The 26183-nt window shown below is 55.0% G+C and overlaps 7 protein-coding genes across 7 annotated transcripts in view; 4 read left to right on the top strand and 3 right to left on the bottom strand.

Moving 5' to 3' along the window:
• MONBRDRAFT_31344 (uncharacterized protein) overlaps window positions 1-972 on the top strand; it is a gene marked incomplete at its 5' end in the record, with an annotated part of 1682 nt that extends 710 nt beyond the window's left edge. The window contains 3 exons of the mRNA XM_001743461.1: window positions 74-167; window positions 248-314; window positions 449-972. Coding sequence (XP_001743513.1) covers window positions 74-167; window positions 248-314; window positions 449-765 — 478 coding nt within the window. The 3' untranslated portion in view covers window positions 766-972. The remainder of the gene's footprint in view (window positions 1-73; window positions 168-247; window positions 315-448) is intronic.
• A 346-nt stretch (window positions 973-1318) lies between these two features.
• MONBRDRAFT_17788 (uncharacterized protein) lies at window positions 1319-4380 on the top strand (the record flags this gene model as incomplete). The annotated part of the gene is made up of 12 exons (XM_001743460.1): window positions 1319-1436; window positions 1571-1617; window positions 1721-1879; window positions 1984-2088; window positions 2289-2543; window positions 2629-2719; window positions 2793-2872; window positions 2962-3038; window positions 3123-3353; window positions 3432-3573; window positions 3719-3973; window positions 4090-4380. The coding sequence occupies 12 exons, from the start codon at window positions 1319-1321 to the stop codon at window positions 4378-4380; spliced, it is 1851 nt and encodes a 616-aa protein (XP_001743512.1).
• A 2275-nt stretch (window positions 4381-6655) lies between these two features.
• Window positions 6656-7117, bottom strand: MONBRDRAFT_3344 (uncharacterized protein; the record flags this gene model as incomplete). The annotated part of the gene is made up of 2 exons (XM_001743139.1): window positions 6656-6754; window positions 6911-7117. Coding segments are annotated over 2 exons (306 nt in total), but the record flags the coding sequence as incomplete, so codon positions are not given.
• Window positions 7118-8127: 1010 nt separating this feature from the next.
• MONBRDRAFT_14626 (uncharacterized protein) lies at window positions 8128-8719 on the bottom strand (the record flags this gene model as incomplete). Its single annotated transcript, XM_001743138.1, has 3 exons — window positions 8128-8296; window positions 8397-8455; window positions 8534-8719. The coding sequence occupies 3 exons, from the start codon at window positions 8717-8719 to the stop codon at window positions 8128-8130; spliced, it is 414 nt and encodes a 137-aa protein (XP_001743190.1).
• A 3835-nt stretch (window positions 8720-12554) lies between these two features.
• On the bottom strand, window positions 12555-14299 carry MONBRDRAFT_23165 (uncharacterized protein; the record flags this gene model as incomplete). The annotated part of the gene is made up of 8 exons (XM_001743137.1): window positions 12555-12700; window positions 12784-12874; window positions 13018-13227; window positions 13318-13431; window positions 13527-13655; window positions 13752-13802; window positions 13905-14017; window positions 14128-14299. 8 exons carry the CDS (start codon window positions 14297-14299, stop codon window positions 12555-12557), a joined length of 1026 nt encoding a protein of 341 aa, XP_001743189.1.
• Window positions 14300-15914: 1615 nt separating this feature from the next.
• On the top strand, window positions 15915-16835 carry MONBRDRAFT_6032 (uncharacterized protein; the record flags this gene model as incomplete). Its single annotated transcript, XM_001743459.1, has 1 exon — window positions 15915-16835. One exon carries the CDS (start codon window positions 15915-15917, stop codon window positions 16833-16835), a length of 921 nt encoding a protein of 306 aa, XP_001743511.1.
• Window positions 16836-22384: 5549 nt separating this feature from the next.
• MONBRDRAFT_6030 (uncharacterized protein) lies at window positions 22385-24511 on the top strand (the record flags this gene model as incomplete). The annotated part of the gene is made up of 6 exons (XM_001743458.1): window positions 22385-22660; window positions 22770-23180; window positions 23305-23535; window positions 23663-23907; window positions 24027-24113; window positions 24235-24511. Coding segments are annotated over 6 exons (1527 nt in total), but the record flags the coding sequence as incomplete, so codon positions are not given.
• Between the last annotated feature and the right edge of the window lie 1672 nt (window positions 24512-26183).

Below are 26183 nucleotides of genomic sequence, written 5' to 3'. Positions count from 1 at the left end.
CCCCCTCCCCGGCATCATTAGCACAGCACGCTCACCCTCCTCGCGTACACCCGCATGCGTGCTGGCCCATCAGCTCCATTCACAGCCATGCAGGCTCGCACTGTTTCATGAAGATCCTTGATGGCGCGCTGATTGAACAACTTTTTGAAAAGCCCGAAGCTGTCCAGGTACCACATGCTCTCTTGCTCTAGTCTTTGACTTTGCCGTGGTCGTCGCTCCATTATGCTCATAACCGCCCTGCACCCAGGAGGGCCAGCCGTTGGATATTCAAGCGGAAGCTCGCGCCAGTGAGAATGACAACATTTACATCAACGGTGCGTCCTTGCATTTCAGCCCGCTGCCTGCTCTTGTGGCTCGCTCTCTGCTCTTTTTTTTTTTCGAGTGCGCTCACCTCGTCTCCTGCACACCCTTTCCTCGCCTCTCATGTACGGCATGGTCTGCACTGCAGATGACCTTGGCATGCATCGCGTGATCAACCCATCACACACCAAGCGGGCCGTCAGCCTGCACATCTACTCCCCACCTTACAACGTAAGCATGCCTGCCCCAAGCCCATCTTCCAGCGCGCACCGCTCTTTTGACGTGACATGCCTCCCCGTACAACTAACCCACTCCAACACCGTGGCCCTGCAGGAGTGTCTCTGCTATGATGAACGCACTGGCCAAGGTCGAAAGTCCGGAAAAATCACCTTTTTCAGCAAAAATGGTCAGCTGTGCGATGATGAATGGGATACCAACATGGGCCAGGAACCCGACTACTGCTAGCACCCGCAGAGGGCCGTTGCCGATCATTCCCCGCGATGCGTCCGTTGGACGACCTCTCCCCTCCCCCGCCCCTCAACGAGTCTTTTGAGGAGGTGATGATGTTCTCTCTCCCTCTCTCCTCTCTGATGTCAGCTCGAAATGTCAGAATTTTGTGACACAGCCCTTACGCTGAGCGTAGTTCCTATTTCACCAATTAATTTTGATATTAAAACTCTTCCGTTTCAATACACAACTGCATTTCCTTGACAACCCCGGAAGCGCCCGACAAGCCGACAGCCGCTCTCGCCTCCTCCGGCCCGCTCCTCAGCTCCGTTTCCTCTAGTCCGGCGTGTGCCTGTGGCGCTGCTTGAATCTCAATCGCCAAGATGGCTGCCGAGCTCCAGCTTATCGGAACTACCGGCTTTGGCGGTACGTGGCCTGCTCGATCGAGACCGGTTGCCACTGCCCCGGCAGGCTCAGAGGCCAGCTCACAGCTCCAAGCAACCAGGCTCGGCCGAGCTGAGCCGGGCAGCAGCTCGCTGCTCTCCATCCTCGCGCACCTGCTTTTCATTTGATGGCGCTCTACCCCTCACTCTCTCCTTCGTTGGCCTCGCTCCCGGGACTCTTGGCAGGCAAGATCCACGAAGGCCTCAAGCTGCACCCATCAGGCAATTTCCTGATCTACCCCCTCGGTACGTACTGAGCCGTGCTCCGACCCAGAGCCATCCGATCTGTCGCCGACAGCCTCGCCCAAACCTCAGCTGTTTGCCCCTTAAGGCTGCTCCACTGGCCGGCCCTCACCCATAAATCGTCTGACTGACCGCAGGCTGCACTGTTGTTGTTGAGGCGGTTGGCGATGCTGCCGAGCAGACGGTATGTCGCTCATATCAAATCAAGTCCAGGCTTGCCCGCCTCTGCTGGCCACCTCACAGCACTTGTCTCAACCTTGCGCTGCACCTTTTGTTTGCATGAACAGTTTTTGCAAGGACATACCGATCATGTATCCTGCCTTGCCGTCAGCAAGTCAGGCCGTTACATCGCGTCAGGCCAAGTGACCCATCCTGGTTACAAGGCGGATGTCATTGTCTGGGATTTTGAGACCCGAACCCGTGTTCACACCCTAAGCCTCCATCAGGTATGTTTCGGTTCTTACTTTTTCTTTTCACTTGCAATGTCACGCCAGGCCCGAGTTTGGTTTAATCCTTCGGCCCAAGCTCACTGGCGCACCCGTGTGCATAGGTTGAGGTCATTGACCTTGCCTTCTCCCCCACGGAGCGCTTCCTACTGACCCTGGGTGGCATTGACGATGGCTCGCTCGCCCTCTGGGATCTGCAAACTGGCAAGGTCAGATATAGCCAGCCACCTGTGACGAAAGGGAATGATCTTTTTCGCTGCCTTGCTCGGCGCAATGATCTTTTTCTGCTGCCTGGCGCGCCTGATGCTAGCTCCTGCTTTGTTGTTTCAATCCTCGCCATCATCCACCTTTCACTTGATGAAACCCCGTTTCTCCTCTTGCACGTGCACGGCATCGCTTGACAATTTAGGCTGTCGCGGGTCGCCCCACCAGTGACACGGCTGGGGGGCATGCCAAGAGTGTGGCCTTTTGCAATTCTTCTGACCTGACCTTTGTGTCAGCGGGCCATCAAACAATCCGCGTCTGGGATGTGCATCCTCACACGCTAGCACTCAACCCGGCCAACTGTGCCCTTCGCACCCTTCGCACCGTTTTCAACTCGGTCCTCATCTCCGACTCGGACCAAATGGCCTACTGCTGCTCTGAGCGTGGTGACGTTATCAGCGTGAGTCTACCCGCACCTTGTGCTGCCTGCCTCTCTAGCAGATGCCTGCGCCAGCCTGACCCTACCAGCTTGACGCTTACCTTAGATCAATATCGAGCACCGCGTGCTCAAAAACATTGGTCCAGAAAAAACCAAGTTCTCCCTTGGCGTCCAGACTATGGTGTTCCTTGATGATGGTGCGAACCCCGTGGTCGATGGCTCGCCTTCACTCTGTCGAATCTCACCCCCGTCTGGCCTTGAATCACACAGGCCACATGCTTATTGGTGCCGGAGATGGTACTTTGGCCGTTTTGACCACTGACACTTTCAAAGTTGTCAAATCCACCAAGGTTTGACACTGGCATCTTGCCTGTCTTCATGTCTTTGAAAAATTTCTCTTCGCCCCCATGCTGACTGCATCAAAATTTTATCGGAGTAGCTGGCCGATGGCATCTCTTCCATTGCTCTGCAAGGCAAGAAATGCTTTGTTGGCACACAAGGCTGCGACATCTTTGAGTAAGCATTGGCCGACTTTTTTCTCCCGCGCCCTTTTTCGTCCCCTCCGTCTCAATGTTCTCATCAAACACGCCAACTTCCCAGGCTCAACTTGGCCGATCTGTCAGTTCAGCCACGCGTCATTTGCGATCCTTCGGGCATCAATGACGTTGAATTTCCCTCGGAGAGCAGCGAGATCTTTGTTACCTGCTCCAACAACTCGATCCGCATTTGGCACACCCCGACCGGCAAGCAGCTCAAGAAGATTGAAGTGCCAGGCGTGACCTGCACAACCACTGCCATCCGCGCCGATGGCGCTCAAATCATCTCCGGCTGGTTAGTACCTGAGCCTCATTTGCCTTTTGTATACTTTCCACAACACTGCCCCTCAATTCTGTTGACTTGCGCGTGTAGGACGGATGGCAAGATCCGAGCGTTTGGTCCCGAGACTGGCAAGCTACAATTTGAGATCAACAACGCTCACAATAAGGGCGTCACCGCATTGGCGATAACTCACAACAGTGCCATGGTTGTTTCGGGTGGTGGCGATGGCCAAGTATGTGGTGCATTCTTCTTGCTTGCCCTGCGTAGTACCCCACTTCTCGAGCGTCGCTTGCACGCGCATGACTGCCTTCCTTTCACGCGCCTGTCTTGTGTCTGGCCTCGTTCTGTGTCATTTTTGGTGCGGCTTCACCGTCCAGGTTCGCTTGTGGCGCGTGGGTCCATCCACTCAGACTCTCATTGAGACCATGAAGGAACACAAATCAGCCGTCCGGGACATTCGCATCCGCCAAGACGACTCGGAATGCGTCTCTGCCTCGGCCGATGGCTCTTGCATTGTCTGGGATTTGCAGCGCTTTGTGCGAAACCAAGTTCTCTTTGCCAGCACTTCCTTTGCCCAAGTGCGCTATCACCCAGAGGAAGTGCAGCTCCTAACCGTCGGCTCAGACCGCAAGGTATCCTCCCTGCCCTTGATTCGCGGTGATCGAAACCTGTTTGTGGCGTGTAGTGTGGCCTCGCTCCTGCACCTTCCGCTTCAGCTGACACCCCCTTGACTTGATCGCTTCCGTAGGCTCATTACTGGGAGGCTTTTGATGGCTCGCTGATTCGCGAAATCGAGACCTCGACAGCGGCGCTCAATGCCCTGGATATATCGTCCGATGGCCTGCATTTTGTCGTCGGAGGCGACGACCGCCTGCTCAAGGTCTTTTCCTACAATGAAGGCGAACTGACACACATCGGCCAAGGACATAGCGACAACATCACCGCCGCGGCCGTGGACCCCTTCCAGCGGTATATCGTCAGCGTTACCGCCTCGGGCTCCATCTTCCGCTGGGCCTACCCCCACGAGCAGCTGGCGTAGAACGCTTGTGCAAATATTTGAGCTGCCCATGCTTTCTTGAATGCCAGCTTGCTTTGTTATTCGTCCCGCCTACTCCCACCACCATGACCTGCCTGCATCCCTACAATATTTGCCTTCCAGACATGAAATTTGCAAGTGTGACGAAAAAGAGGCTGCCTTGAACGCTTTGTTGACGTTGCAAGTGACTCGCAAAAGCGGTGCCTTGACTTTCAAATTGACTTGCATGACAAATAAATAAACGCAGTCCGGCATCAAGTGGACAGTGCCCCTTGGTTGGTGCGACTAGAGCAAACTTTGATCTGCTCGAGATGCAGCCGCCGACTCGGGAGGGAAAACACTTGTTAAATCCAACGGTCCATCCGTTTTGTACGCGTCGCGCAGATGCCACAGATTGCCTCCCGAACGTCCTATGGATGATGGCGGACGAACACGCAGATGGCTATCCATGAGAAGCGTGGTGTCCACTTCGACTGCGGTACTCACGCGTTCAACGTGTGGTGCAGGCGCGCTTTCAACGCACCACGAATCTCCTCACGACAGAGCTCCCGGAGCACAAACTTGAGCAGGCCCGATTTGCGGTCTGGCAAATTCTTGGCAAACTTGTTGATGAGCGTGGAAGTCGTCACAGAACCGCCCTTGCTTCGCACAAAGTTGCGCAGATCGTTCATCAGAGAAACGGCCGTGCGAGTCGAGCTCTCAGCAATGATGTTGCCATTCAGAGAACGAACGGTGCCTGAGAGGAAAGGTGGCAGTAAGAATGGGCTAGCCCATGACCAACAAATGCAAAGACGGTGCCAGATCCACCTGTACCTTCATTGCGAGAGCGCAGATCCTGCAAAAGGGAGGCACTCCCAGTTGCAGCTTTGCCTTGGTGCGAGCCCTGCAGACACAGGCCCAGCGCCGCCCGACGATCAGTTGGAGCTCAAATGCACGACCAGTCTCCACCCACCCCACATGGAGCAAACACATAGAGCGAGGGGGGCACCCACCGCTGTGACGCTGCCAAAACGTGGATTGCTCTGGCCTCCAGAGCGGCCAGTCCAAGTCAGGCCAAATGCGCTATCAAGCAGGATAACACAAGTCAAGTCGTTTGATTACGTGTGAGACCAAAGCGAGCCCACAAAGGCTTCACACCGGCCGGGAGGAAGGCAAAAAAGCGAACCGAGTTTGTTGTTGTGCTTCAGCAGCCGCTTTGCGTAGAATATCCGCTGCACGCCGAGCTTGCTCGTGTGCCTGAGAACACGGTCATCCAATCGACCGGGACAATTAGCACAATTTATGAGAATACCCGCACTGCACAAAAGCTTTCTCTGACAACACGCAATAAAACTCACGTGACGGTCAACTAGAATCGTTTCAGTGGCCCCGGAATCGACCACCTTATCGTGGCGTAATGCGCTGTGAATGCCTAGAAGCGAGCCATTCATCACTGAGCCCAAAAAAGGAAAAAAGAAGCAGGCTCACACGCGTGTACATGCGTATGATATTTGGTACCAATAAAGAGTGCTAGGCTCACCAGAAGTATGCAGCAGCGCATCCAAAACACGATCATCGCGGGCTCGTGGGTGAATTTGATCGCCTTCGGACAGAGTTGTTGCCTCACCCGTTGCCCCTGCATCCACCCGAGCCTGCGCTCCATATAACACATGAGGCATGAGGCCAGCTCGCGGATCGTGCCAGAGAGCAACAGCAGCAGCAAAAGCGTCAGTCAGACACCCTGCTCATGAGACTCACCACTTGGGACAAATCTGCCCCGTCCACCGTGGCAGTCGATGTGGATGCGGTTGCAGCAGCCTTTTTATTGCGTTTCGATGAACCCTTGCCATTGGCAGACGAGCCCTGAGGTTGGTGTACTGCCTCCTCAAAGAGTTGCCCTGTCTCCGTGATATCGGCATCATCGCTTCCCTGCACGCCATAATCAAATCCACCAGAACCAATCCTCTAGGGTACAAAGCCAAAATAGAGATCGTGCAAAGGAAAGGCAGCAACTTGAATCAAACAAGACTGACCAGGGTGAAGAGTTCATAGAGATCATTGGACTTGAAGAAGCGACGCTGCCGTGGATCCTTCAAGACCTTGTTACTCAACAGCTGCTTGAATACCTAGATGGAGAAATCAATTCAAAAGTCAGGAGACGAAGTGAAGTTGCCAGGCTTCACACGCGACAGTGTTGCCCCGTATGCTCCAGGCCAGGCATCTCCCGGCTTTGTGTGAGCTGGCATTTCGCATATTCGTCACACGAGTAGTTTCGTTTGTCTAAGATACATGCACCGACCTGTCGATGGTAGATCTTCTCCTCAATGGTGCCAGCGCACAAAAGGCGATATACTGCAACAGCACGCGATTGCCCAATGCGCCATGCACGCTCGCGCGCCTACTCAAGATCAGCAAGCACAATTAGGAACCCAACAAATTGAACGTAGCACAGGCATCGCAGCCTCCAAGTGGCAAGATTTTCACCGATGCAATCACACACACACACACACACACACACACACACACACACACACACACGTATGCACAAATATACCTGCACATCAGTAGAGGGATTCCAGTCGGGATCAAAGATGACTACTCGATCGGCGCCTGTCAAGTTGACACCCAGCCCGCCCACTCGCGTGGTCAACACAAACGTAAAGATACTGGGGTTGCTGTTGAATTGTGCAATGAGCGGCTGCCTTCGTTTGATAGAAGTCATGCCATCCATCCTGCAAATCATTGAGCACATAAATGAGTTGAGCCCTTGTTGAAGCTAAGCAACGCCTCTCGAACCTTGATTCGTACCTCAGGTGTGTATAGCCCTCCGCAACAACAAAATCCTCAATTAAATTGAGCATTTGGCGCGTTTGGCAAAAGATCAAAACTCTATTCTCCATCCAAGTGAATCATGAAGCTTGACACCCCTCCTACCGACCTGATCTGGCAAACAAACAGAAACCAAGCGAAGACAAACCGATTGCCATTCTGGTGCCATGCACGGAGTAGCTCTCGCAAAACCATCATTTTGCCACTCCGTTGCCACGGTAGGGGTACCTGCCAGTGCAGAAGCATCAAGCAAAAAAAAAACCCCCCAAACAAAATACCATGATTCTGAACACGACCAAAAAGCCTCAGCAAACGAGATAGTAGACTCACATCAGGATTGCTGTAATCCGGCGGCTCACAGATGGCCGTGGCAAGGTCAGGATGATTGCACACCTAAACCCATAGGAAAAAGAAATCGGGCCAAGGTTTGCAAGTCATATGCCGTTGTCATAGCATGGTATGGAGTGCTGAATAACCCCTTGACACGGCAGCAGACACGCGCAGCCCCCTTTTATTGACGAACCTTCTTCAGCACGTCGATGCCAGGCAGAATGCTACCCTCGCCATGCAAAATTTCGCTGACGTCTCGCGACCGCAGAAACCCCTGATAGAGTTCCTTCTGTTCCTCGGTGAGCTTGCAAAACAGCACCTAAGCGACAATTGCTGTGAGTGGTGGTCCTTGCCGGGTTGGGAGACTGAAAGAAGGCGCGGTCCTTCATCTTCAGGGGTGTTGCAGCGTTGCGTGGCTACCTGCTCGTCTCGGTCAGGAAGACAAATCTGAGCCTGAACTTCGTCCTTGGTGCGTGCGAGCAAGTAGGGCTTGATGGTATCTCGCAGGGCACAAGTACACTTGTAGGCCGCCTCCACCTGTAGTGCAGTGCAGCCATGAGAGGGGACGCGCTGTGGTAGTCATTGCGAGCGTGCTGAGTAAAGAACACCCACTTAACGTACCTGTGCCGAAGTAGCATTGGAGAATGATCCTCGCTGGATGGGCTGGTTGATTTCCAGTTCAAAGGTGGGTAAATCACTGAGTCGCCCAGGAAACACAAAATCAAACAAGGACCAGAGCTCCCTCAAATTGTTCTGAATGGGAGAGCCTGTCAAGATAAACCTGGCTCGGCCGACCATCGACAAGACCCGCAAATTTCCGGGCTGTGAGAAAAATCTCAAAACAAATCTCAAAGAGCAACAAGCATAGTGGTGAAACATACCGGTGGGGTGTGGGCACGAGCTTGGCCGCCAAGGTTTGACCTGCGTCCGGATTGCGAATCTAAAGCCGAACGAACACGGGTGTGTCAGGTCTAAGAACTCGCCAAGTTGAGGACGCGGTGTGGGTGGAGCGACTAACCCGGTGTCCCTCGTCCATGATGAAATAGTGCCAGTTGTGACGCTGCAGCTTGCTCTGCTGCACGCGCAGCTGTGAATAGGTCGTGATTAAAACATTTCCCGGGCCCGCGCGAGCAATCACGTCGATCAATGAACGCTGGCCCTCGTAAGTGCCTGGGGGAAGAAGCGCAAGAAAAGCCACGTGCATACAGCAGGTGATCCCGATATGTGGTGAGAAAACATGTGAAAAGCCGTTCTTCGTGACATCTCTACGACCCAGGTTCTGAAAAAACAGAAGAAGTTGGAGAAAATCGTGGCATGAGGACAGACTGACCACTTGAATGCAAGGCAGCAACACGGAATAATGGCCACCTAAAGCGATATGCACAACCCAGCCAAGCGGTAAGCGGCACACGCTGCTGCCAACGTTTTCGAGCTCGGCAAAAGTGACGCCTTGCAGAGACGAGCTAATCAGAGTTCCTCTCACCAGCGATGAAATTCGGCCACCCACTGGTGCACGACGGTTGCAGGGCAAACAATGAGAATGGCTCCGCAACATGTGCTGGACATGTGTTGACGTGTTGGTTTGGCGCGCGCCAGCCACTCAACCCCAATGCCATCAGGACGACCAAATTGGACGGCTGCCAGATAGGCAATGATTTGGATCGTCTATTATCGGGGCACAATATTTCCGTCAGCGTTCAAGGAAAGACACCACGCCAACAACAACGATAGTGTGAGGGAATCATGCCGATACACTCGACGATCAGAAAGTGGCTGAGAACCAAACTCCGACCTTGCCCAAGCCCATCTCGTCAGCCAAGATGCCACCCGCCTCCTGACAATGTAATTGTGCCATCCACTTCAAGCATGTCTGCTGGTACTCATACAGCCTATGGTCAAGCAAGTGCACCACGACGGTACAAATAAGGTGTGCCTTGATGGAGCAACACGCGTGTGCGCGCGGTGACAACGCATAAAATAAACAAGAGCAAGCCCGAGGCATGCGCCGGCGATACCGATTCCACAAAAACGCTGGGCAATAAATGTTCTCTTGAAGCTGGACCGGGGCCTCATCATATGACTCAACAGAAAACCTGAGCAACAAAAGAGCGCATGAGAGAACAGAAGCAAATTATGCACTGCAATAGCACCAACGAGCCTTTGTGCAGGCATGCTCATTGTGATGACTTTGTGCCAACCGCCGACTGTACTGACCACTTTTGCTCCACCAGTCGTTCATCTGGCAATCACAGCAGCAACAGGACATATCCGACATCACCAAAGATGAGCCGAGTGTCGTCCACAAAATACCACAGTGGGGGGAAAGGACAGGCACGCCCATGTCCTTGCGTAGCACGCGAGACAACGGACCGTCCAAAAGAACATTGTCGGCCAACTCGGCGCCCGTTTGTGTGCTCAGCCAGCGCCGCCACACTTCGAGGCGCCGCGTGTAATTTTTGATAGCACCATCATCGTGGAGCGCCTACACAATGTGCCTTGTCAACAAAGAAAACGGAAACCCTCCACAAGCAAATACTGAGCCCGCCTTGCCTTGGGAGCTTTGAGATCGGGGGCAGCAGCTGTGCCCAGGAGATCAGCCTGCTCGGCCAGTAGCTCTTGACGCTCTTCTTCGCCGTCCTCAGCAGATGAGCTACCCTTGAGCGCGTCCGTTTCATCCTCGCTAGATTCGCCCAGATTGGCGCTCGCAGCCTGCAAAGCACATTGTTCATATGAGGATCTCGACATGCCTGGCACGAACAGAAAGGCCCCGGCTTTGTTAAACTAGGTGGACCTTTTCGTTGTGTACGACACCCATCGCTGGGTAGCTGTGCGCATCCGAGCAGCACCTAGACCCACGCACCGTGAGATGACGGCCCTCATCCTCAGGATTCCAGCTGTCTTCTGGCTCTGTGATGTGAACGTTATCACTGCTATCCACCGAAAACGTGTCCTCATCTGGTCCAAGTTCAATCACCTCATCATCATCTTCTGCGCTTGCATCTGCCATGACTGTGCGCGGCGCAGCTCGACGGCGCGCAGCCACAGGTGCCTCTCCACGCATGAGGAACCCATAGCATCGCGAACAATACCCATCTGCTTCCTCGGCAGCTCGGTTGCGACACCCCTCAGTGACACATATCACCGCGTCAGGTGTTGTCTTGGATGGCGCCATCGCTGCATTGCTCATCAGCGGTGCCGCAACATTGGACTCGACAAGAGCCAACGAGTCACGTGGTGACAAATGGGTTGGATTTTGAACAGCGCTGGGCCTGCGCCGAGCATTCTCGCTGGTTTTACGCTTGGATGTTGGAGCTTTGTCTGGCATAGCCTGCGGCGTGGGGGTGCTGGCTGGTTCGGGTGCGGCAGTTCCGGCTTGCTCCGTGGCCATGGCTGCACGAAGACGATACGCCTCACGGTGCGAAGGAAGGGGTTTGTGACCAGCCCGTCGCGCCACAACTTTGCCTTTGACGTGACTCCGAGCCTGTTGACACAATGTACAGGACCCAAGAGAGACGCATTGAGATGGTTGCCCGGCTTTTATTTGTTTTTGCTGTTTCGTGCATTTGTACAACACCAGCCGATCCATTGTGGGTCAAAAATACCCACCTTTGCTTGATGTGCTTGTTGCATGTATCGCAGCCGCTGTTCGCGCTTTCCCTCCCGCGTTAAAAATTGACGCTCTGTCAGGACAGTCCCGCCGATTGACCGGAGGCCAGCGGCACCCAAGCATCCATCATGAGCTTAGGAGACCAGATAGGTGTAGACGAGCAAAGGCATGTGGTGGCGTACTATAGTCATCTGACACTTGCAGATCATCCGAGCTCATGAGGCGAGCCCGCTTGCCGTGAATCATGGCTTCGGCGCCTGAGAAGGGAAGACGCAGCGTCAAGGGTGCACAACAACCGCGTGGTTACACAGACATGTGGGCACAGGCACAGGAGCGGCAGCATCTTCCCCACGGACCTTCGAGGCGTGAAAGCTGCTTCTTGACGTCCATCATGTCCCGGGCCGTCTCGGCGCGTTCAGACTCGATGGCTGCCAAAGTTTCTTTGAGCTCAACACTTCGCTCTCGCGCTGCCTTGTGTAGAGCCCCGACCTTGGCAGCCTGCAGGCGCCCGCGGTACAGTTTGAGGTGATCGAGCGCTTATGCTTGGCACACTGTGATTGACCAGGTCGGCACCCACCTTGAGCTGCTGTTCTGCAAGCTGAAGTTGGAGGCGAACCTGTCGGGTCGAATCTTCACACGCCTGACCTCCCATCAGCCACCGTAAGATGAGGTGCGAGAACGCATGGGTGCTGGGCATTCATCCTGAGTCCAGCTGCTCGAGCCAGGCCAACTGGAGCCGAGAACCTACCGCCAAAGTTTGCGCCAGCTGTTCGCGAGAACGGTGCAGGCGGTCAAGTTCTGCCATGCGATCCATCTCAGCCGAAACGTTGGCCTCAACCTCGCGCTGGTCCATCACGGTCACGCCCAGAGCTAACGCGGGCAGAGAGGCGAGGAGCACCAGGCCGCAGCAGTTGAGACGTGGGCTGCGGCCGCCGCCACATGCAGGCGCAAAACGCATGCTCCTTTCAAAGGTCAGAGAGAGAGAGAGAGAGAGAGAGAGAGAGAGAGAGAGAGAGAGAGAGAGAGAGAGAGATAGGGAGAGTTGACCGCAGCACGTACCGGCCAGACTAGCCGCTGAGCGCTTGCCCTCCGCCATGTTTGGCGGTCAGCAGGATGGCTCGTGTTTCGTTTGCTCGCTTTGCCTGCGCTTCGCCTGCGTCACCTGCGCACGCGCTTCCTTTTTTTTTCCTTCGACTCGTACAACGCCAAATCGGTTGACTGCCTTGGCTGACAGCATACAGCTCAACAAAAATATCCTTCTCACGTCGCTCCCTTCCTGGACTCGCCACTGCCGTGTGTTGTTTGGACGGGGCAGTCACATGGACACTACACAGCATTCAAATGGCTTGGAGCGGTTTTATGTTGCGCGCCAAATTCTCATCATCCATCACCATCATCCTCAAAACATCTGACATTGCGACACCTCCAACAGCTACTCAGCGGGCGATTCTGAGATCAGCTCCAAGCGCGTTTTGCGCGCTGATCGGCTGCCACGTACAGCACGCTTGCTTGAGCCGGCAGCAGGGGTGGCTGCCGTGGCAGAGATTGTGGCTGATACAGGGCGCTTGCTGGAAAGACCTATTTCAGGAGCCAGAAGCCGGGGAGATTTTACAATTTTCGAGATTTGAAGGTACAGCACGAGACTCCGCCCATGGGCTGACCTCGATCAGTCTGACGCATGGCTGCGACTTGAATCTGTGCCGTCAGGTTTAATGGATGGAGCAGGGGGTTGAAGATCTTGCGCACTCGAAGCTAATCGGAAAATCAACCCATGTCCCCGCGAACGCACACACGCCACACGCTGAGCCCTGTTTTCAAGCAGAGCACACCGAGGCCCACGCAAAGATCCCACCCCGCATTCAAGACCCAAAAATAAGGACGGGGCGGTGGCATACCCGTGCCAAGGCATCGTCGACGCGATGGGTGGCAGTGAAGGCCAAGTCTTGTACACTGGCACCAGCATGTGCACTGGAGAGCACGAGCTCCTGTCCTGCAACGGCCTTGAGCAGGAGCTGATGCATGCCATCGTCCACCACACCAGCCAATACGTACAGCGCACGAGGCGCTCGGTCATCATGCTGACTTGCCAGGATCAGATACTCGTCCTAAGCCCGCAAACTCACGGCGTGATTGGATGCGTCTCTACCCAGGACAAACCCATATGTCTCGGCCACCTTTGCCATCGCGAACGCTACCTCCCGGTCCAGCTGCGCGGCCAGGGCGCAAAATAGATGATGCTGCTCATCCATGTCCTCAAAATTCAAGTTGACGTCGGAGGTGGGCAAAAGTAGCCAAGGCTGGCCAAACATCTGTACCCAGCCGCGCCGCATGTCAGCAGTTATGCTTTGGCGGTTCGTGATCCAGGCATGTCTGAGCAAAAGGCGTGGGAGGGGGTTGCACGTACCACGGACACGTCCACGAAGCGGCACCGCTCAATGGCAAAGAGGGTCCAATTGCCCTTGTGCAAGGCATCACTGCCATGCCCGACAAAGCATTCGGGTAAACGGCCTTTGCTGCGCCGAGTGGCTCCCGCCTGGACAAAAGTCCAGATTCAGTTGCGAGGCACAGTGACCCGTAATGCTCTGCACTAAGCCCACACTTCTTGCTCCACAATCCAAGTACATCATACCTTGTAGTCGCTTGCGCATTCTCCGGGCAATGCGTGTGCGGGCTCCAGCACCTATACTCGCTCGGTGCGAAAGGGCAGGCATATTGCATCGGCTGACTTTGGGACACGATGCCATCATGACACCCGGCTTTGACATACAAGCAGGCCACGTACGGGTTGTAGGGCTTCCACTTGAAGGCGCACCGTGCCCAGCAGCATGCTGAGTGAGCGAAGGGGGAGTTGATGGCGTAGATGCTCCATGACCATGGCCGACATGGCCACAGGATCTATTACATGAGCCAGCCCTTGCTGTCAGATGGACCTAGGATGGAACGGCGACTGTGGTGTACAGTGGGACCAGAGGTACCTGGCCATTCAAGTCGACAAGCGGTCATACCCGGAGGGAGGTTGTTGGTGGTCAGTAAGACAGCATGAGACAGCACCTGATCCGCGTCTTCCTGGTCCGAGTCGGAGTGGATAAAGCATGCATGGGCATGGTCAAAGCTAAGAAGCAATGACACCAACATCCACATGCCTGTCAGTACGTGCGCCTGTTCAGCCCGTGTCATATGCTAGGCGAGGCGCGTACAGGGCTTCGAGGCTCTCTAGGGCGGCCATTGACAGAGTGGTTGGTGAACCGGCGAGTAGTAGGCAAGATCTTGACAATTTTCGCACAGATGGGTAAGGTGCAGGTGTGGTGAGAATGGCGTGACGGGTTAAGGAACGGCTCTTGCGTGTCCCCGCACACCAGGAACAGACTTTGCCACCGGTTCCGAGAGAGACTGCAGGTGATGGTCTGCTCGGGCAAGGGCGGCCTCCAGGGGGCTGCTTGTTGGCGGAACAGGAGTCCAACTCGCTGGATGGGTATAGCGATGCATCAGCAGGCTCGAGCGTACAGCTTTGACAAGACACCCAGCGTGAGGACGTACTTGGAAGACTGGCAGACAAAGGGCGTGAATCAGTCTCACTACATGCGCTGTGAACGCCCTCAAGAAGCTCGCGCACGTTATGGCAACGAAGAGGCAACGTCTCCTAGCAATGCCACATGTGGCGATGGCCACGACAATTCAGGGATTAGGTTTGACGGTCTCTGTGCCCTGCGAGCGTTTGCTGCTCTACGTGTGGCCGGAGGCACCTCGATATGGTTGGAATGAAGGACGGTCAGCGACCACGCGCACTGGTCGTGTGACCACATGCCATGTAATGCGAGCGCATGAGACAGGCTTTTATCGATGGCGTCCAGGGCACCTCGCGCCAACGTCATCTCGTCAAGAACCAGACAGCGGACCAACTTGACTGCCATGATGCCCTGTGCGCCGATGCCAACAGTACACCCAGTTGAGCAAGGACGCCGGAAAAGAAAAAAAGAAACAAGAGAAAAAGGACCAGCGGCGGAGTTGGTTGTGTCTGTCTGCCACTGGGTGTGTATGCTACAAATGCAACTCTTGACGCCGTGCACGAATTGTCGACAAAATCTTGTTTCCCGCCAAATTTGCAGGCAAATTCATGGATGTACATGAAGAGATTTCGCATTCGGGGCGGTGGCGACTGCAAGGCAGCGGCAAATTCAAGAAAAAAAAAAGCCTCCACCGGCCATGCTCATGCCAATTTCCAAGCAGCACCGGTCAGACCCCACCCCACAGCCCCAACGCACCTCGTCAAGATCCGTATCCGCTCCGCTGCCAAATGGCCCTTACAAAGAAAAAATTTCCTGATTTCTTTTTCCTCTTTTTGTTTGTTTGTTGTTGTTGTTGTTGAAACTATACTGCTGTGCATACGCGTTGTGTACGTTTGTTGTTGTGTTAACAGCTTTGCGTGCATGAACAGCAAAAACCTGCAAAAAGAACGGTTTGGATCAAAAAGATCCGAGAGAGAAGGAGAGCCCCTTTTTGCTTCTTGCTGTGTGGGGCGATCGGAGCAACATCGCCATCTGAATCGGTCGATCGCGCGAAGCAATCGCTTTAGAGCAAGGGCGGGGATTGATTGCTTCAACATCGGATCGGTGTATGGAGTGAGGTGCATCATAGGTGGGTGGGGTAAGTGCCTGATTCTGGAGGCTGTGAAGGCGCATCACGGTTTCTGCCTTAACATGAAAGCGCCTGTCGGCGATCGATCGTGCATCTCATCGGATGATGATGGCGCCTCCCCATGCACCGTCGGTAACAGAATCTGCAGATTGTGATCATGGCCTCGGTTCCGCCGCTAGTCCCGGCACAGCTGCGCCCCACTCGGAGAAGAAAGGGTCGCGCCACTACGCTCCCCAATCTCGAGTCCTCGGACATGGACGCCACTTCTACATCCGCCATCAGTCATCGACCCAAGGTCCCTGTCGTTGTGCGCGCCAGCCCTGCTAGCAGACGAGGCAGCGAACCAGCTCCCAAGCGCCGGCTGGCTGATCGCATTACCTCCTCTCCTGCTCGGCTTGCTTCTGGTGCGCTGAGCGTACCAGGAGCAGAGCCGGAGATCAAGCCCACGGAACCACGGCGTGTGCTCCAAACAAGAGCCCGCTCGTGCGATCACGCATCAACCGTCTCTGCTGAGGCATGGGAAGAATGGCTCACGCAAGCACCAGCATCAACCACCGCCGTCTGGCTGATTCTTCCAAGAGTCCAAGCGAGGGCTGCGCGGCGTACTGGTCCCGAAGCTGACCCCACAAGACCCTCATGGGTGTCGCTCACCGAGACGGGGCTTCGCTGGGGCTGGATTCGGGGCCACCTCAAGCCAAGCGGGGCACCAAACTACGAAGTGTGTGCCCTCTTTACACGTATTTCACCAAAGACGCGTTGGAGCTTTGGCAATCAGCAGATTCTAGAACAACTTCTCGACGCCAACCAGGTGGTACCGGCTGTCGCCCAAGCGCTTGCCCCCACCCTGTCCTCGCCACAATGGGAGGAACTGCACGCAGTCGGCCGGGGTGAGGCACCTCCTGATCTTCTCGTAGCTTTGCAGCCAAGCGCCAGTGCTAAGCGTAACTGGGAGGCTTTCCCCCTGAGAGTGCGGCGCAACATGCTGCAATGGGTCCACGATGCGCGGGATCTTCACATTCGAGCACAACGTATTGCCGAGATTGCTGCACAAGCCGAGATCAACCTTCAAGCTCGCTAGTTGGCTCAACGTGCCCTGGCCTGCCCTGATCGCTGCTTTGATCGCTTCCTCGTGTTGCTGCTGCTGTCTGCCTGCCCGTGCGATGGCAACTCGGCAAGATAAACATCGGGGCCCCAGTTTGATAACATTCAACTTTGAGCATGGTCTGAATTTCTCGCGCCCCTGTGGCTGATGCTACAAGTCGGGTCGGTCAGCATCCTATTCTGCTGCAGGATGAATGGCAAGCAGATGCAGATGCCAAATGTCAAGAAAGGTGGGCCTTCTTCACCATCTGCACAATTGTAGTGTTCAAGTGCCTTTTGATTCTCTTCATAAAAGCCTCGCATACGATGCGCATGCCCATCCCCCTTGATTCTCGCCCGTGCCCCTCACCCGTTTTCCATCGATAACAATCAAGACCCGGGCGATAGAAAGTCAACCTCCACCTCAATCATCAAACTCCCACCACCCTACCAAAAAATCTCTCTCTCTCTCCTCTTTCTCGAACTAATCTCTTTCTCTTCTTTCTCAAACCAACCAGACCGATTCATACTCCTCTCTCTCTCGCTTTCTCTCTCTCTCTCTCTCTCTCTCTCTCTCTCTCTCTCTCTCTCTCTCTCTCTCTCTCTCTCTCTCTCTCTCTCTCTCTCTCTCTCTCTCTTGTGTCGTGTTGGTAGTGGGATTGCTGGTGTGCCGCCCCTTCGTCTTCTTGGCGCCCGCAACTCCTTCTTCTTCCTCTTCCTCTGCCCCCGCCCCCGGGTTGCCCCCTTGACTTATGCTCGCCTGACGCACGGACGGGGACGCATACAGGCTTTTTTTTCCCCACACCGCTTGACCTGTGTGTATTCCCCTTCGATACTCCGTTTTCAAAGCTTGAACCCAAAAGCTTTGGTGTGTCCATCTTCTTTCGTGATTCCTCAGCTCGTGCCTGTGGTGGGCACGAACCTTGTGTGGCGTGGGGCTCGCAGACGGGTGCTCGTTCTTCTTCTTCAAGTACCACCCTAACGTGCAGTGTTGCTCGGTCGGCTTGTCATATAGCACAGCAGCATAGCTGGGTTGCTGCCCTTCATCCTCCAACCCCACCGGCAGCATGGCCAACAAGGAACGGGTTTTTGCGCTGTTTCAGCACCGCTGCCGTCAGTACCTCACCGACGAGGAGCATGAGCAGGTCAAAGACACCATCGCTCAGTTTCTTACGTCGCGGGTAAGCCTTGAGCTCTAGATTTCATGCCCCCTTGCCGGCACTGATGGCCCCAGCAAGCCGATCTGCTCGCGCTCGAGCACGCCCACTTCCTTTGCCCTCACTATCGCTGGTTTGGGTATGGGGCTCGCAGGACCTTGGCCTGCTCATCGCCAACCTGAGCTACTTTCTTGACACGGCAGACAAGCGCCGTATCCTCCCCGTAGTTTGCAATCTGCTCCCTGGTAGGTTATCCCCTTCAAGTCGAATCAATGGCTCAGTGGGAGGCGGGGGAGGGGGGCGTTGTTGTTGTTTTTTTTTGTGCGTGTTTTTTCAGTTTGGTCAAGCTCTTTGTTTTCCTGTCGTTTCCACTGCCCGCCCTTTCTCCTATTGATCCGCGACCCCTTGCCGACTGTCTCCTCCTGGTGCTATTTGCCTCAATGCTCATCTGCAAACGTGCCGTCATCCCTCGACTAGACCGCTTCGAGAAGGAATTTTGTGAACTAACCGACCTGCCCTGGCCCCTCGAGCCCCTGGACTTTCCTCCAGACCTGAGTACGTACCCTGCCAGCACATGCGACCAGCCCTTCGGCCCTTGGTCCATACGCCCCTTCTTTGTATCGCGCTTCTACCTCTTTGGTGGTTTCTTTTTTTTTTCTATCAAGACTGAAAGTCGTGGCTGCTGGTCATCTGCCCTATCTTCGACAGTTGTGGCGCCTCAGTTCACCATCAAGCCATCACAGCCGACGGACCAGTACATCGAGGTTTGTCACTGACGTTCTTCTACCCAGTCCGCTTTCTTTTTTGGCTGTTTCCAGGGCTCGTGCTCATACGGGCTTTGTTCCATTTTTGACAGTGCGAGCCTTCAGGACGTAAGATATTGTTGCCCCTTGATTACTCACCGTGGCGCAGAACCGATCGCTGATCCAGTGTTTTTCTCCCGTCTGTGTGTGTGTGTGTATGCACGCATGTACTTGATTCTCGCGCCGGTGATCATCGCGACACTCGCCTGTGCTCGTGGACCCTTTCCCAATCACCCATCGTAGCCCCGGCCGCCTCTGTATGTGCTTGCCCATACATTGTTTGAGTCGATGCCTGCCTTGCTATATGAGAACAGAAGCTACGCTCATGCGCTGCACTTGCGCAAAAACACTCAGGGTGAAGTGAACCAGTTTGATTTATTAGTGGCCATGGCCGAGGCCGACTTGAAGCTCTCAGAAGGCCAGGGCATGGAAGCCGTCAATCCGCTGATGATGAATGCGAGTCCCAAGTCGGGTGATTCAGCGGCCCAGCTCAGTCGTGGAGGCTTCAAGTCGGCAAGCTTCGCGCGCCGTGCGCCAGCTCAGGTGAGCGCGTTGGGAAAGCGTCCTCGTCGCTGTGACCCGATCCTCCGTGAACACAGGGACAGCCTCGTTAGCCCTTGCCTTCACGTCGGCTCCGTCATGATTGCAGGCGCAACCCATTCAACAATTGGACGCGCGAGTGGACGGTCTGCCCGACTACGTGAGCGACGCTGGGACGCGCGGCGAAGCCGAAGCACAATTGCGCCTGGTACGTGCCTCTCTAGGCCGCGCGTGAAGACTGCTCCCCCGCCCCTCTCTCTCCCTGCATGTGCGTGTGCTTTGTGATCCGACTGAGATCGTTGTATCTGGCTCGCTATGCTCACTTATCAACTGGCCGTACGTGAAATGCGCGCCACTGGGCCTCGTGCATCAGGCGGGTTTTAAGCCGGGCACCTTTCTTGTTCGCCTCAAGGATCTGGGCTTTGGTGGCTCCTTCAAGCGCAAGCCGGTATGTGATTGCCAAGTAGACAGCAACTCCTGCCCTTTCTTTCCTCGTCCCGCGCTTCCTTTTTTTTCTGCTTGTGAATCAAGTCAGCAATGAAGCCAAATCGTGAACTTTACGCAAAGCCTTGATGGTATGCTCATGGGTATGTTTCTGTTTTTTTGGTTTTTTGCCTGTGTGTCGGGATCGCGGGGCGTTTGCCTCATCACAGGGTGTCAAGCCACCTCGCAAGGCTTGGGCGCTCTCATTTGTTGACACGGATGAAGCGCACTCGATTCAGCACCTGCTGATTGAGCAGCAAAGCCGAGGCTCGGTCTTAACCATCACCGGGCGCGAATTTGGCCAGGTGAGCGAACTCGGCACTCGTCGTGACTGTTTGTTTTTTTGTTTTTGGTTTTTGTTTTTTTTGTTTTTTTGTTTTTTTCCGTTCTCTGCAATTGGCTCCACCCGCACTATTCTGGCATGCCGATGCTCTCGCATCTGCCCGCACACAGCTTTTGGCGCAGGCCTGTGGCTTATCGTGGCTGTGCTTTACTTTGCCATGGCACTGATGCAACCCGTTTCCCCTGTCTCTCCATGACCCCAGCATACGGTGGTGCACGATCTGCTGGTGTACTTGCGAGACTCGGCCAATTATCCTCTGCGTGAAACCCCCTTCCAGTGCAAGCGCTGGTACCACGGTCCCATTGAGCGCCCTGTAGGTCTTTGCTTCGGCCATCGTTGTTTGCCCCTTTTTTCGTAGCTGTGCTCTTGCTCTGGCGCAATACTTGCCCTGGACTGTACTGTACCGGGCGAACTTGGTGGTACTGACAAGCCAGAGGACTCGGTGCCATGTAGGACGCGGAGATGCGGTTATTGCAGGGTGCTACAAACGGCAAGTTCTTGGTGCGTCGTCGTGCTGCTGAGGAGAATGCCTACGTGATTTCCTTGGTTGTGGACAACGAGGTGTACCACAACAAAGTATACGTGTCTCCGGATGGCCAGTGGACGGCGACAGCGGCGCCGGGCGTCAAGCATGCTACTTTGGCTGATCTCGTGGATTACCACTCCACCAGTGCCAAGGGCATGCAGCACGCGTAAGCTGACGTGCTCTTTTGCTGCATACTTGGCCTTGACCTCATGTCTGCGGGGAAGGGTCATCCGAGCTAGGCATGGATGTCAAGAGGCAGAAGCAGCTGTGGGTCCATTTTTGTGATGCGCCTGGCTAATTTGCTTTTGTGTGTGTGTCTGTCTGTCTGTCTGTCTGTCTGTCTGTCTCTCCTTCGCAGGTTGACGACACCATGCCCACGACCACAGCCTTTTTACCTGATGGCTAATATGATGTAAACAGGGTTTATTAGAGTCCATATCAATCCCCACGAGCCCTGTCGCGAGGCCTGCACAACCCCAGCTAGCAAGCATCAGCTGTTTCCTCCTGCTGCCCTGTTGATTTTTTTGTCTTTTCCTTGTGGCCCTGTGCCTCTGACATTTCATTGTGAAGAACCTATTGGTTGGTCAACTGGGCCGTCGCATCGAGCGAGCGCCAAGCACCGGCCAGTGTCGGAGAGCCATTGTTGGAGGCAGTTTGCCTTGTTCTCCCCATTACCCTGCATCGCCTGCCGTTTCGACCAAGGTCATTTCTCAGTCTCTCACTTCCACACTCATCTGGCTATCAATCAATCAAAAAGGTCGTTGAACTACCACGCTGCGACTTGAAGCAGAGATTGAGCGGACGTACACGAAGTAAGGAAACTGTATCTACGTTTGTGAACCAACGTATGAAGAGAGCGGTCGAATGTCTGGGCGAACGTCGGAGCTGACAACAGACACACCAAGACAAGGGGAACTGCGCCATTTCTGCGTAACTGACACACATCTCAACGAATTCCTTACAATGTCATGCCATGGACGTGAAATGAAATAATTATTCATCGACACCTTCTTGTGCATGCAGGCTGGGGTGCAGAGAGCGCCCACGCCGGCGCCCGGCGCCCGGCCATGCACGATGACCCTCACATCAAACGCACGACATGACATGGTGCATCAACCCAAAAAAAAAAACCATAGATCAAAAAGTCAGGCACATCCAAATCCAAATCCATCACATCACATGAACATCATCATTCAAACGCAAGCAATACATTTGCCTGCGTGCAACCTTGTGTCCGCGTCTTGGCACACCGCACGCATCTTCTTCTCAGGCCGGTGCGTAAGGAACCCCGCGCCGTCAAAGGGTTGTAGGTGGGCAGTAGCAAGCACGAAAACGTACAAAAGATGGCACGAAAGAAGTCGTGCTAAGGGTGTAAGAACTTCAAAAGGAACGTACAACGAGCCGTGGCCAGCCACGCGTCAAGGTCATTGGGACGAACGAAGCGGGTGGGGCGACAGAACCATCAAAACAGGACGATGATGTGGCAAGTGCAAGAATCCACTGCGGCAGGCGCCACCCTCACCCTCGCTGCTCCCCCTCGTCCGGCTCGTGGCTCGCAGGCCACTTGTTCCGTGGTCAGGTCGATCACCCTTGGTTTCAGAACCCCGCGCGATTGAGACTGGCATTTTTCTGCCTCATCTGAAGGAGGAAGCACCAACGTGTCCGGCCCCACTGTCCCCCGCCTTTTCCTTTGCCATGGCCTACACGCTGCGAATGACGGCCTTGGCCGTCTTGGGCTTGATGCTCACCATTGGCCAATCCGCTGCCCGGTACGATCGTGGCCCTCTCGAGCGGCAGCGCACATTCCCCCTGCCCGCGAAGGCTCACCTCCATCCTCATGCTTGTCTCCGCAGCGAGGTTTGCTGGCAAGGCTTTGCCGATGACTCATGCACCCCAGGCACTGAGACCTACTTGTCCTGCGGCGAAGAAAATGTGTGCCAGCACGTTGACGCCAATGAGTCTACTACGCAGGTTCGGCACTCGTCGAGCTAGCACGGCGTGGTGGTGCGAGATGTCTCAACCACCTCCGCTCGTTTGTCGCGCCCCTGGCTCATCGTGCCAATCGTCATCCATGTCTCAGACTTGCGGCACAGGCCATGTCACCATCTCTCTCTATCGAGGCTCGGAAGAGTGCATGGGTGACCTGGACTACACAACATCTGTTCCCATGGTGGGTGGCGATCAGCCCCGCTGCCTCCGCGCACCTTGCTGGTGCACCTTCTCCGTCTCGCACGACATCATTTCATTGTACACTCGCGTTGCCCCAGAATACCTGCATGGCCCTGGGCGAGGATACCGGCCATGGCAAGCTCTACTGCCGTACGTATTCGACTCAGGCCAGTTGCCCCCATGCTCAATTCCGCACTCCCTCAGCCCGCCGGCCCTATTGGTGACAACTTGCACAGGTGACCAGGATGAGGCCAGTGACGAAGTCATTCTCGAGCTTGACCCTGCAATGGATGCCACCCTCTACGAGCCTGCAGATGGCGAGGTCAGGCCTACTTTCATTTTCTCTCTCTCAAACTCTCAAACTCGTTCAAATTCTCGCTCAAAATCTCTCGCCATGTGCCGTTCATTTCTCATCTGCTTGGGGGCTCATTTTGTCTCGACCACAGGAAGACCACATTGGGGCCGGCAAGTGCGATTCTCTGTTTGTTGGCCTGACCAACAACGGATACCGTCGTCGCATCTTGATTCAGTTTGACATGACCCCGGTCGATGAAGCCAACATTGAAGTTATTTCGGCTCATTTGACTCTGACTGGCGCCGAGCGTGACACATCCCTCATCCTGCGCCGGGCTGAAAAGAACTGGACCGAAGGTAGCAATGACGTTGCCTCCAATTCGGTAGGCGTTACCTGCAGTGTGCACCCTCACATGCTGCCAAACATGCAGCCACGGCGCATGCGTTGTAGTCATGCTGTCCAGTGCTGGTCGTTCTCACGCTGGTGCGCACTCTGCGATTCTTTAACAGAACGGCGGCAATGGCGCCGTAGCCACTGATGGTGCCACCTGGTTCTACACCATGCTGGAAGCCAACGAAACGTGGACCAATGAAGGCGGTGACTACTACGCCCTGACGACCTCGACGGCTGACGTACAGGCTGAAGGCAACGTGACGTTTGAGGACGTGCACAACGATGTGCGCCACATGATGTCCAATCCCAACTATGGCTGGCTCATTGTTGGTGACGAAGCAAACCCTCAGACCACGCTCCGGTACGGCAGGACTGCACGGACGGCTGACTCAATTCGAGTTTGCCATCCTCACCATTCTCGACTGTGACTGTGCTCATACACCTTCTCCCTGGCTGCTCCTTTGCTTTTGCCTGCTGCAGTCTGCCGTCTCGCGAACATGATACTGATGGCCTTCGCCCCAAGCTGACGGTTATTGGCCGCCTCACCAATGCCGCCTCGACTCCAGCGTAAGCCTGCTACATGCATTTTCTCGCCCAGCCTTGCCTTGGCTAGCATAGGCCATTAATCGTCAAACCATGTGAGGCCTACCCGCAACCTGCCCTGTCCCTCATGTTGTGCTGCTGATAGTCCCGGAAAGACACGCTATGTCCGCATTGTGATCAAGTTTACTTCGGGTATGGAGCTGAGCGCCAATTTGATTCGCCAAGCCATTGTGAACGAACTCAACGAGCGCGAAATTCGCGTCGAGGAGCTCGACGTGGTTGTGGTGCGCGCTCAGTCTCGGCGCCGGGAAACGGCCAGCTGGGTCATCTTTGTGCGCCTTTTGTCCAGCACAACGGTCAAGGCCACCGGGGATGCTCTTGTTGGCATGACCGAAGATGGCTCGCTCGCGGGCAACATCGAGGTATGGGCGCGTGGAACGCCTGTGGTTGCCGATGATAAAGGGCGACTCGACATTATTGGCTCATGCCCGTTTCATGTGGAATTGGGCCACTAGGATTTGGATGGCGAAGTGGGCTCCATCTCCACCGAGGTGGCAAACGAGCCGACGGAGGTATTTTTTTTTCTTTGCTAGCCGTTGCCTACAAGTCTCTTTTGGGGAGGCATTCGTTGCATAATACACTGGTAGTGTCGGGGCACTGCGAGAGGGCATGCTCGGCCTGATGAGCGAATCGGTTTGTGGGGTCAATGATATTTATTGTAGGTGTCAAGCACTGCGGACCTGCCCAATGGCGCAGCTGTTGCAACCCCCACCCTTTGGTTCTCTGTTCTGCTGGCCGCCGTGGTATGTTTTTCAATCTTGCCTTGGCCACGGCCTTCTCTCATTCAAAGAAGGGAGCTTGCTGAGGAAATGGGTATGATCGCCCGTGCGAGATCGCTCACCGTGGGACTCGCTTGCGACAGGCGGTTTTGGCGTGGAACTAACTCTTTCTACTAACTAATTCAATGTCATGCTCACCTGCGAGGATCATGAACGGGCTCTGTCCCGACCGCTTTCCTTGTTCACACGTGCGCACATGCACACCCCTTCACTGGTGATGGATGCCACCCGTCCTACGCTATACACCATGACCCGCCGTGTGTGTGTTGAACAATCGTGCCACCGTCCCATGCGACCTCGCCCGCTTTTTTGGAATAATTGACACGACCCTGACTTCAGATCTATCTGACATCCCCCACTTGGCTTGCAAGCAGCAGCAGGTTGCAGTAACCACACAACCTCTTACACTCGACATTACACGACACACACACACACACACACACACACACACACGTGTTGGTTCACAGTGTGTGACGCTGTCAAGACAGCTTACGGCTTTAAATGTCGATATTGATACACTTTGATCAGTGGTAGAGTGTGTGCTGTGTTATACTTTACCGATCGACCGGTTCGTGCACACACACACACACGATGTCGTTGTGTTGGACTTGAAGAGGAGAAATGGCAGCGCCGTGGCTCCGAGTGTTGCTTGCGATGGGGCGACTCAAGCAAATGAAACGTGACAGGACTTGGTGTTTTTTGCTCGTCTGCCGTACTCATATTTGTTTTCTGCATTCGCTCTTGGCCTCGAAATTCGAGAAGATCTTTAGCAGAAGGTCTGTCATCCAGCTCACGCCCCTCACCTGCTGATGTTGTTCATGATCACGGGCCTGCTCGCGCGGTAAGGCATCGTTCGGCTGCTCGCCTGGCCAGTAGCCCAGGCCTTCGACCTGTTTTGCATGCTCAAAATCATGCCTGCTGTCCTCCGCTCTCAACCCGAGCCACGACTGGGTTTGGGAAGGAGGGAGAGGCAGGCATGTTGTGTGGTGCACGTGACGTGACGCGGCGCATCACATGGCGCTCCGGCGATCAGCAGCCTGCTGCAGGCGTGCCCTGTTGCTTCTGCTCACGGCTCTGTTGATGTTGTCCTGCTTCCCTTGTACCGTGGCCCTTGGGTGCATTCCGGCTGTCTGGCCTGAAACGCCACTTTTCGATCCCCATCAGATCCTGGGCCTACTTGCGAAGTGCCAGCGGACCTGCTCGCGAAGCGCTGCGGGTGCGGCCAGTCCCTTGTGCACCTTGGCTAAAAGGGCCA

This window comes from Monosiga brevicollis, genomic scaffold, assembly GCF_000002865.3.
Source record: "Monosiga brevicollis MX1 MONBRscaffold_3 genomic scaffold, whole genome shotgun sequence".
Classification (NCBI taxonomy): domain Eukaryota; class Choanoflagellata; order Craspedida; family Salpingoecidae; genus Monosiga; species Monosiga brevicollis.
The sequence above is the reverse complement of the archived record's forward strand: the minus strand, read 5'-3'. Positions and strand labels throughout refer to the sequence as shown.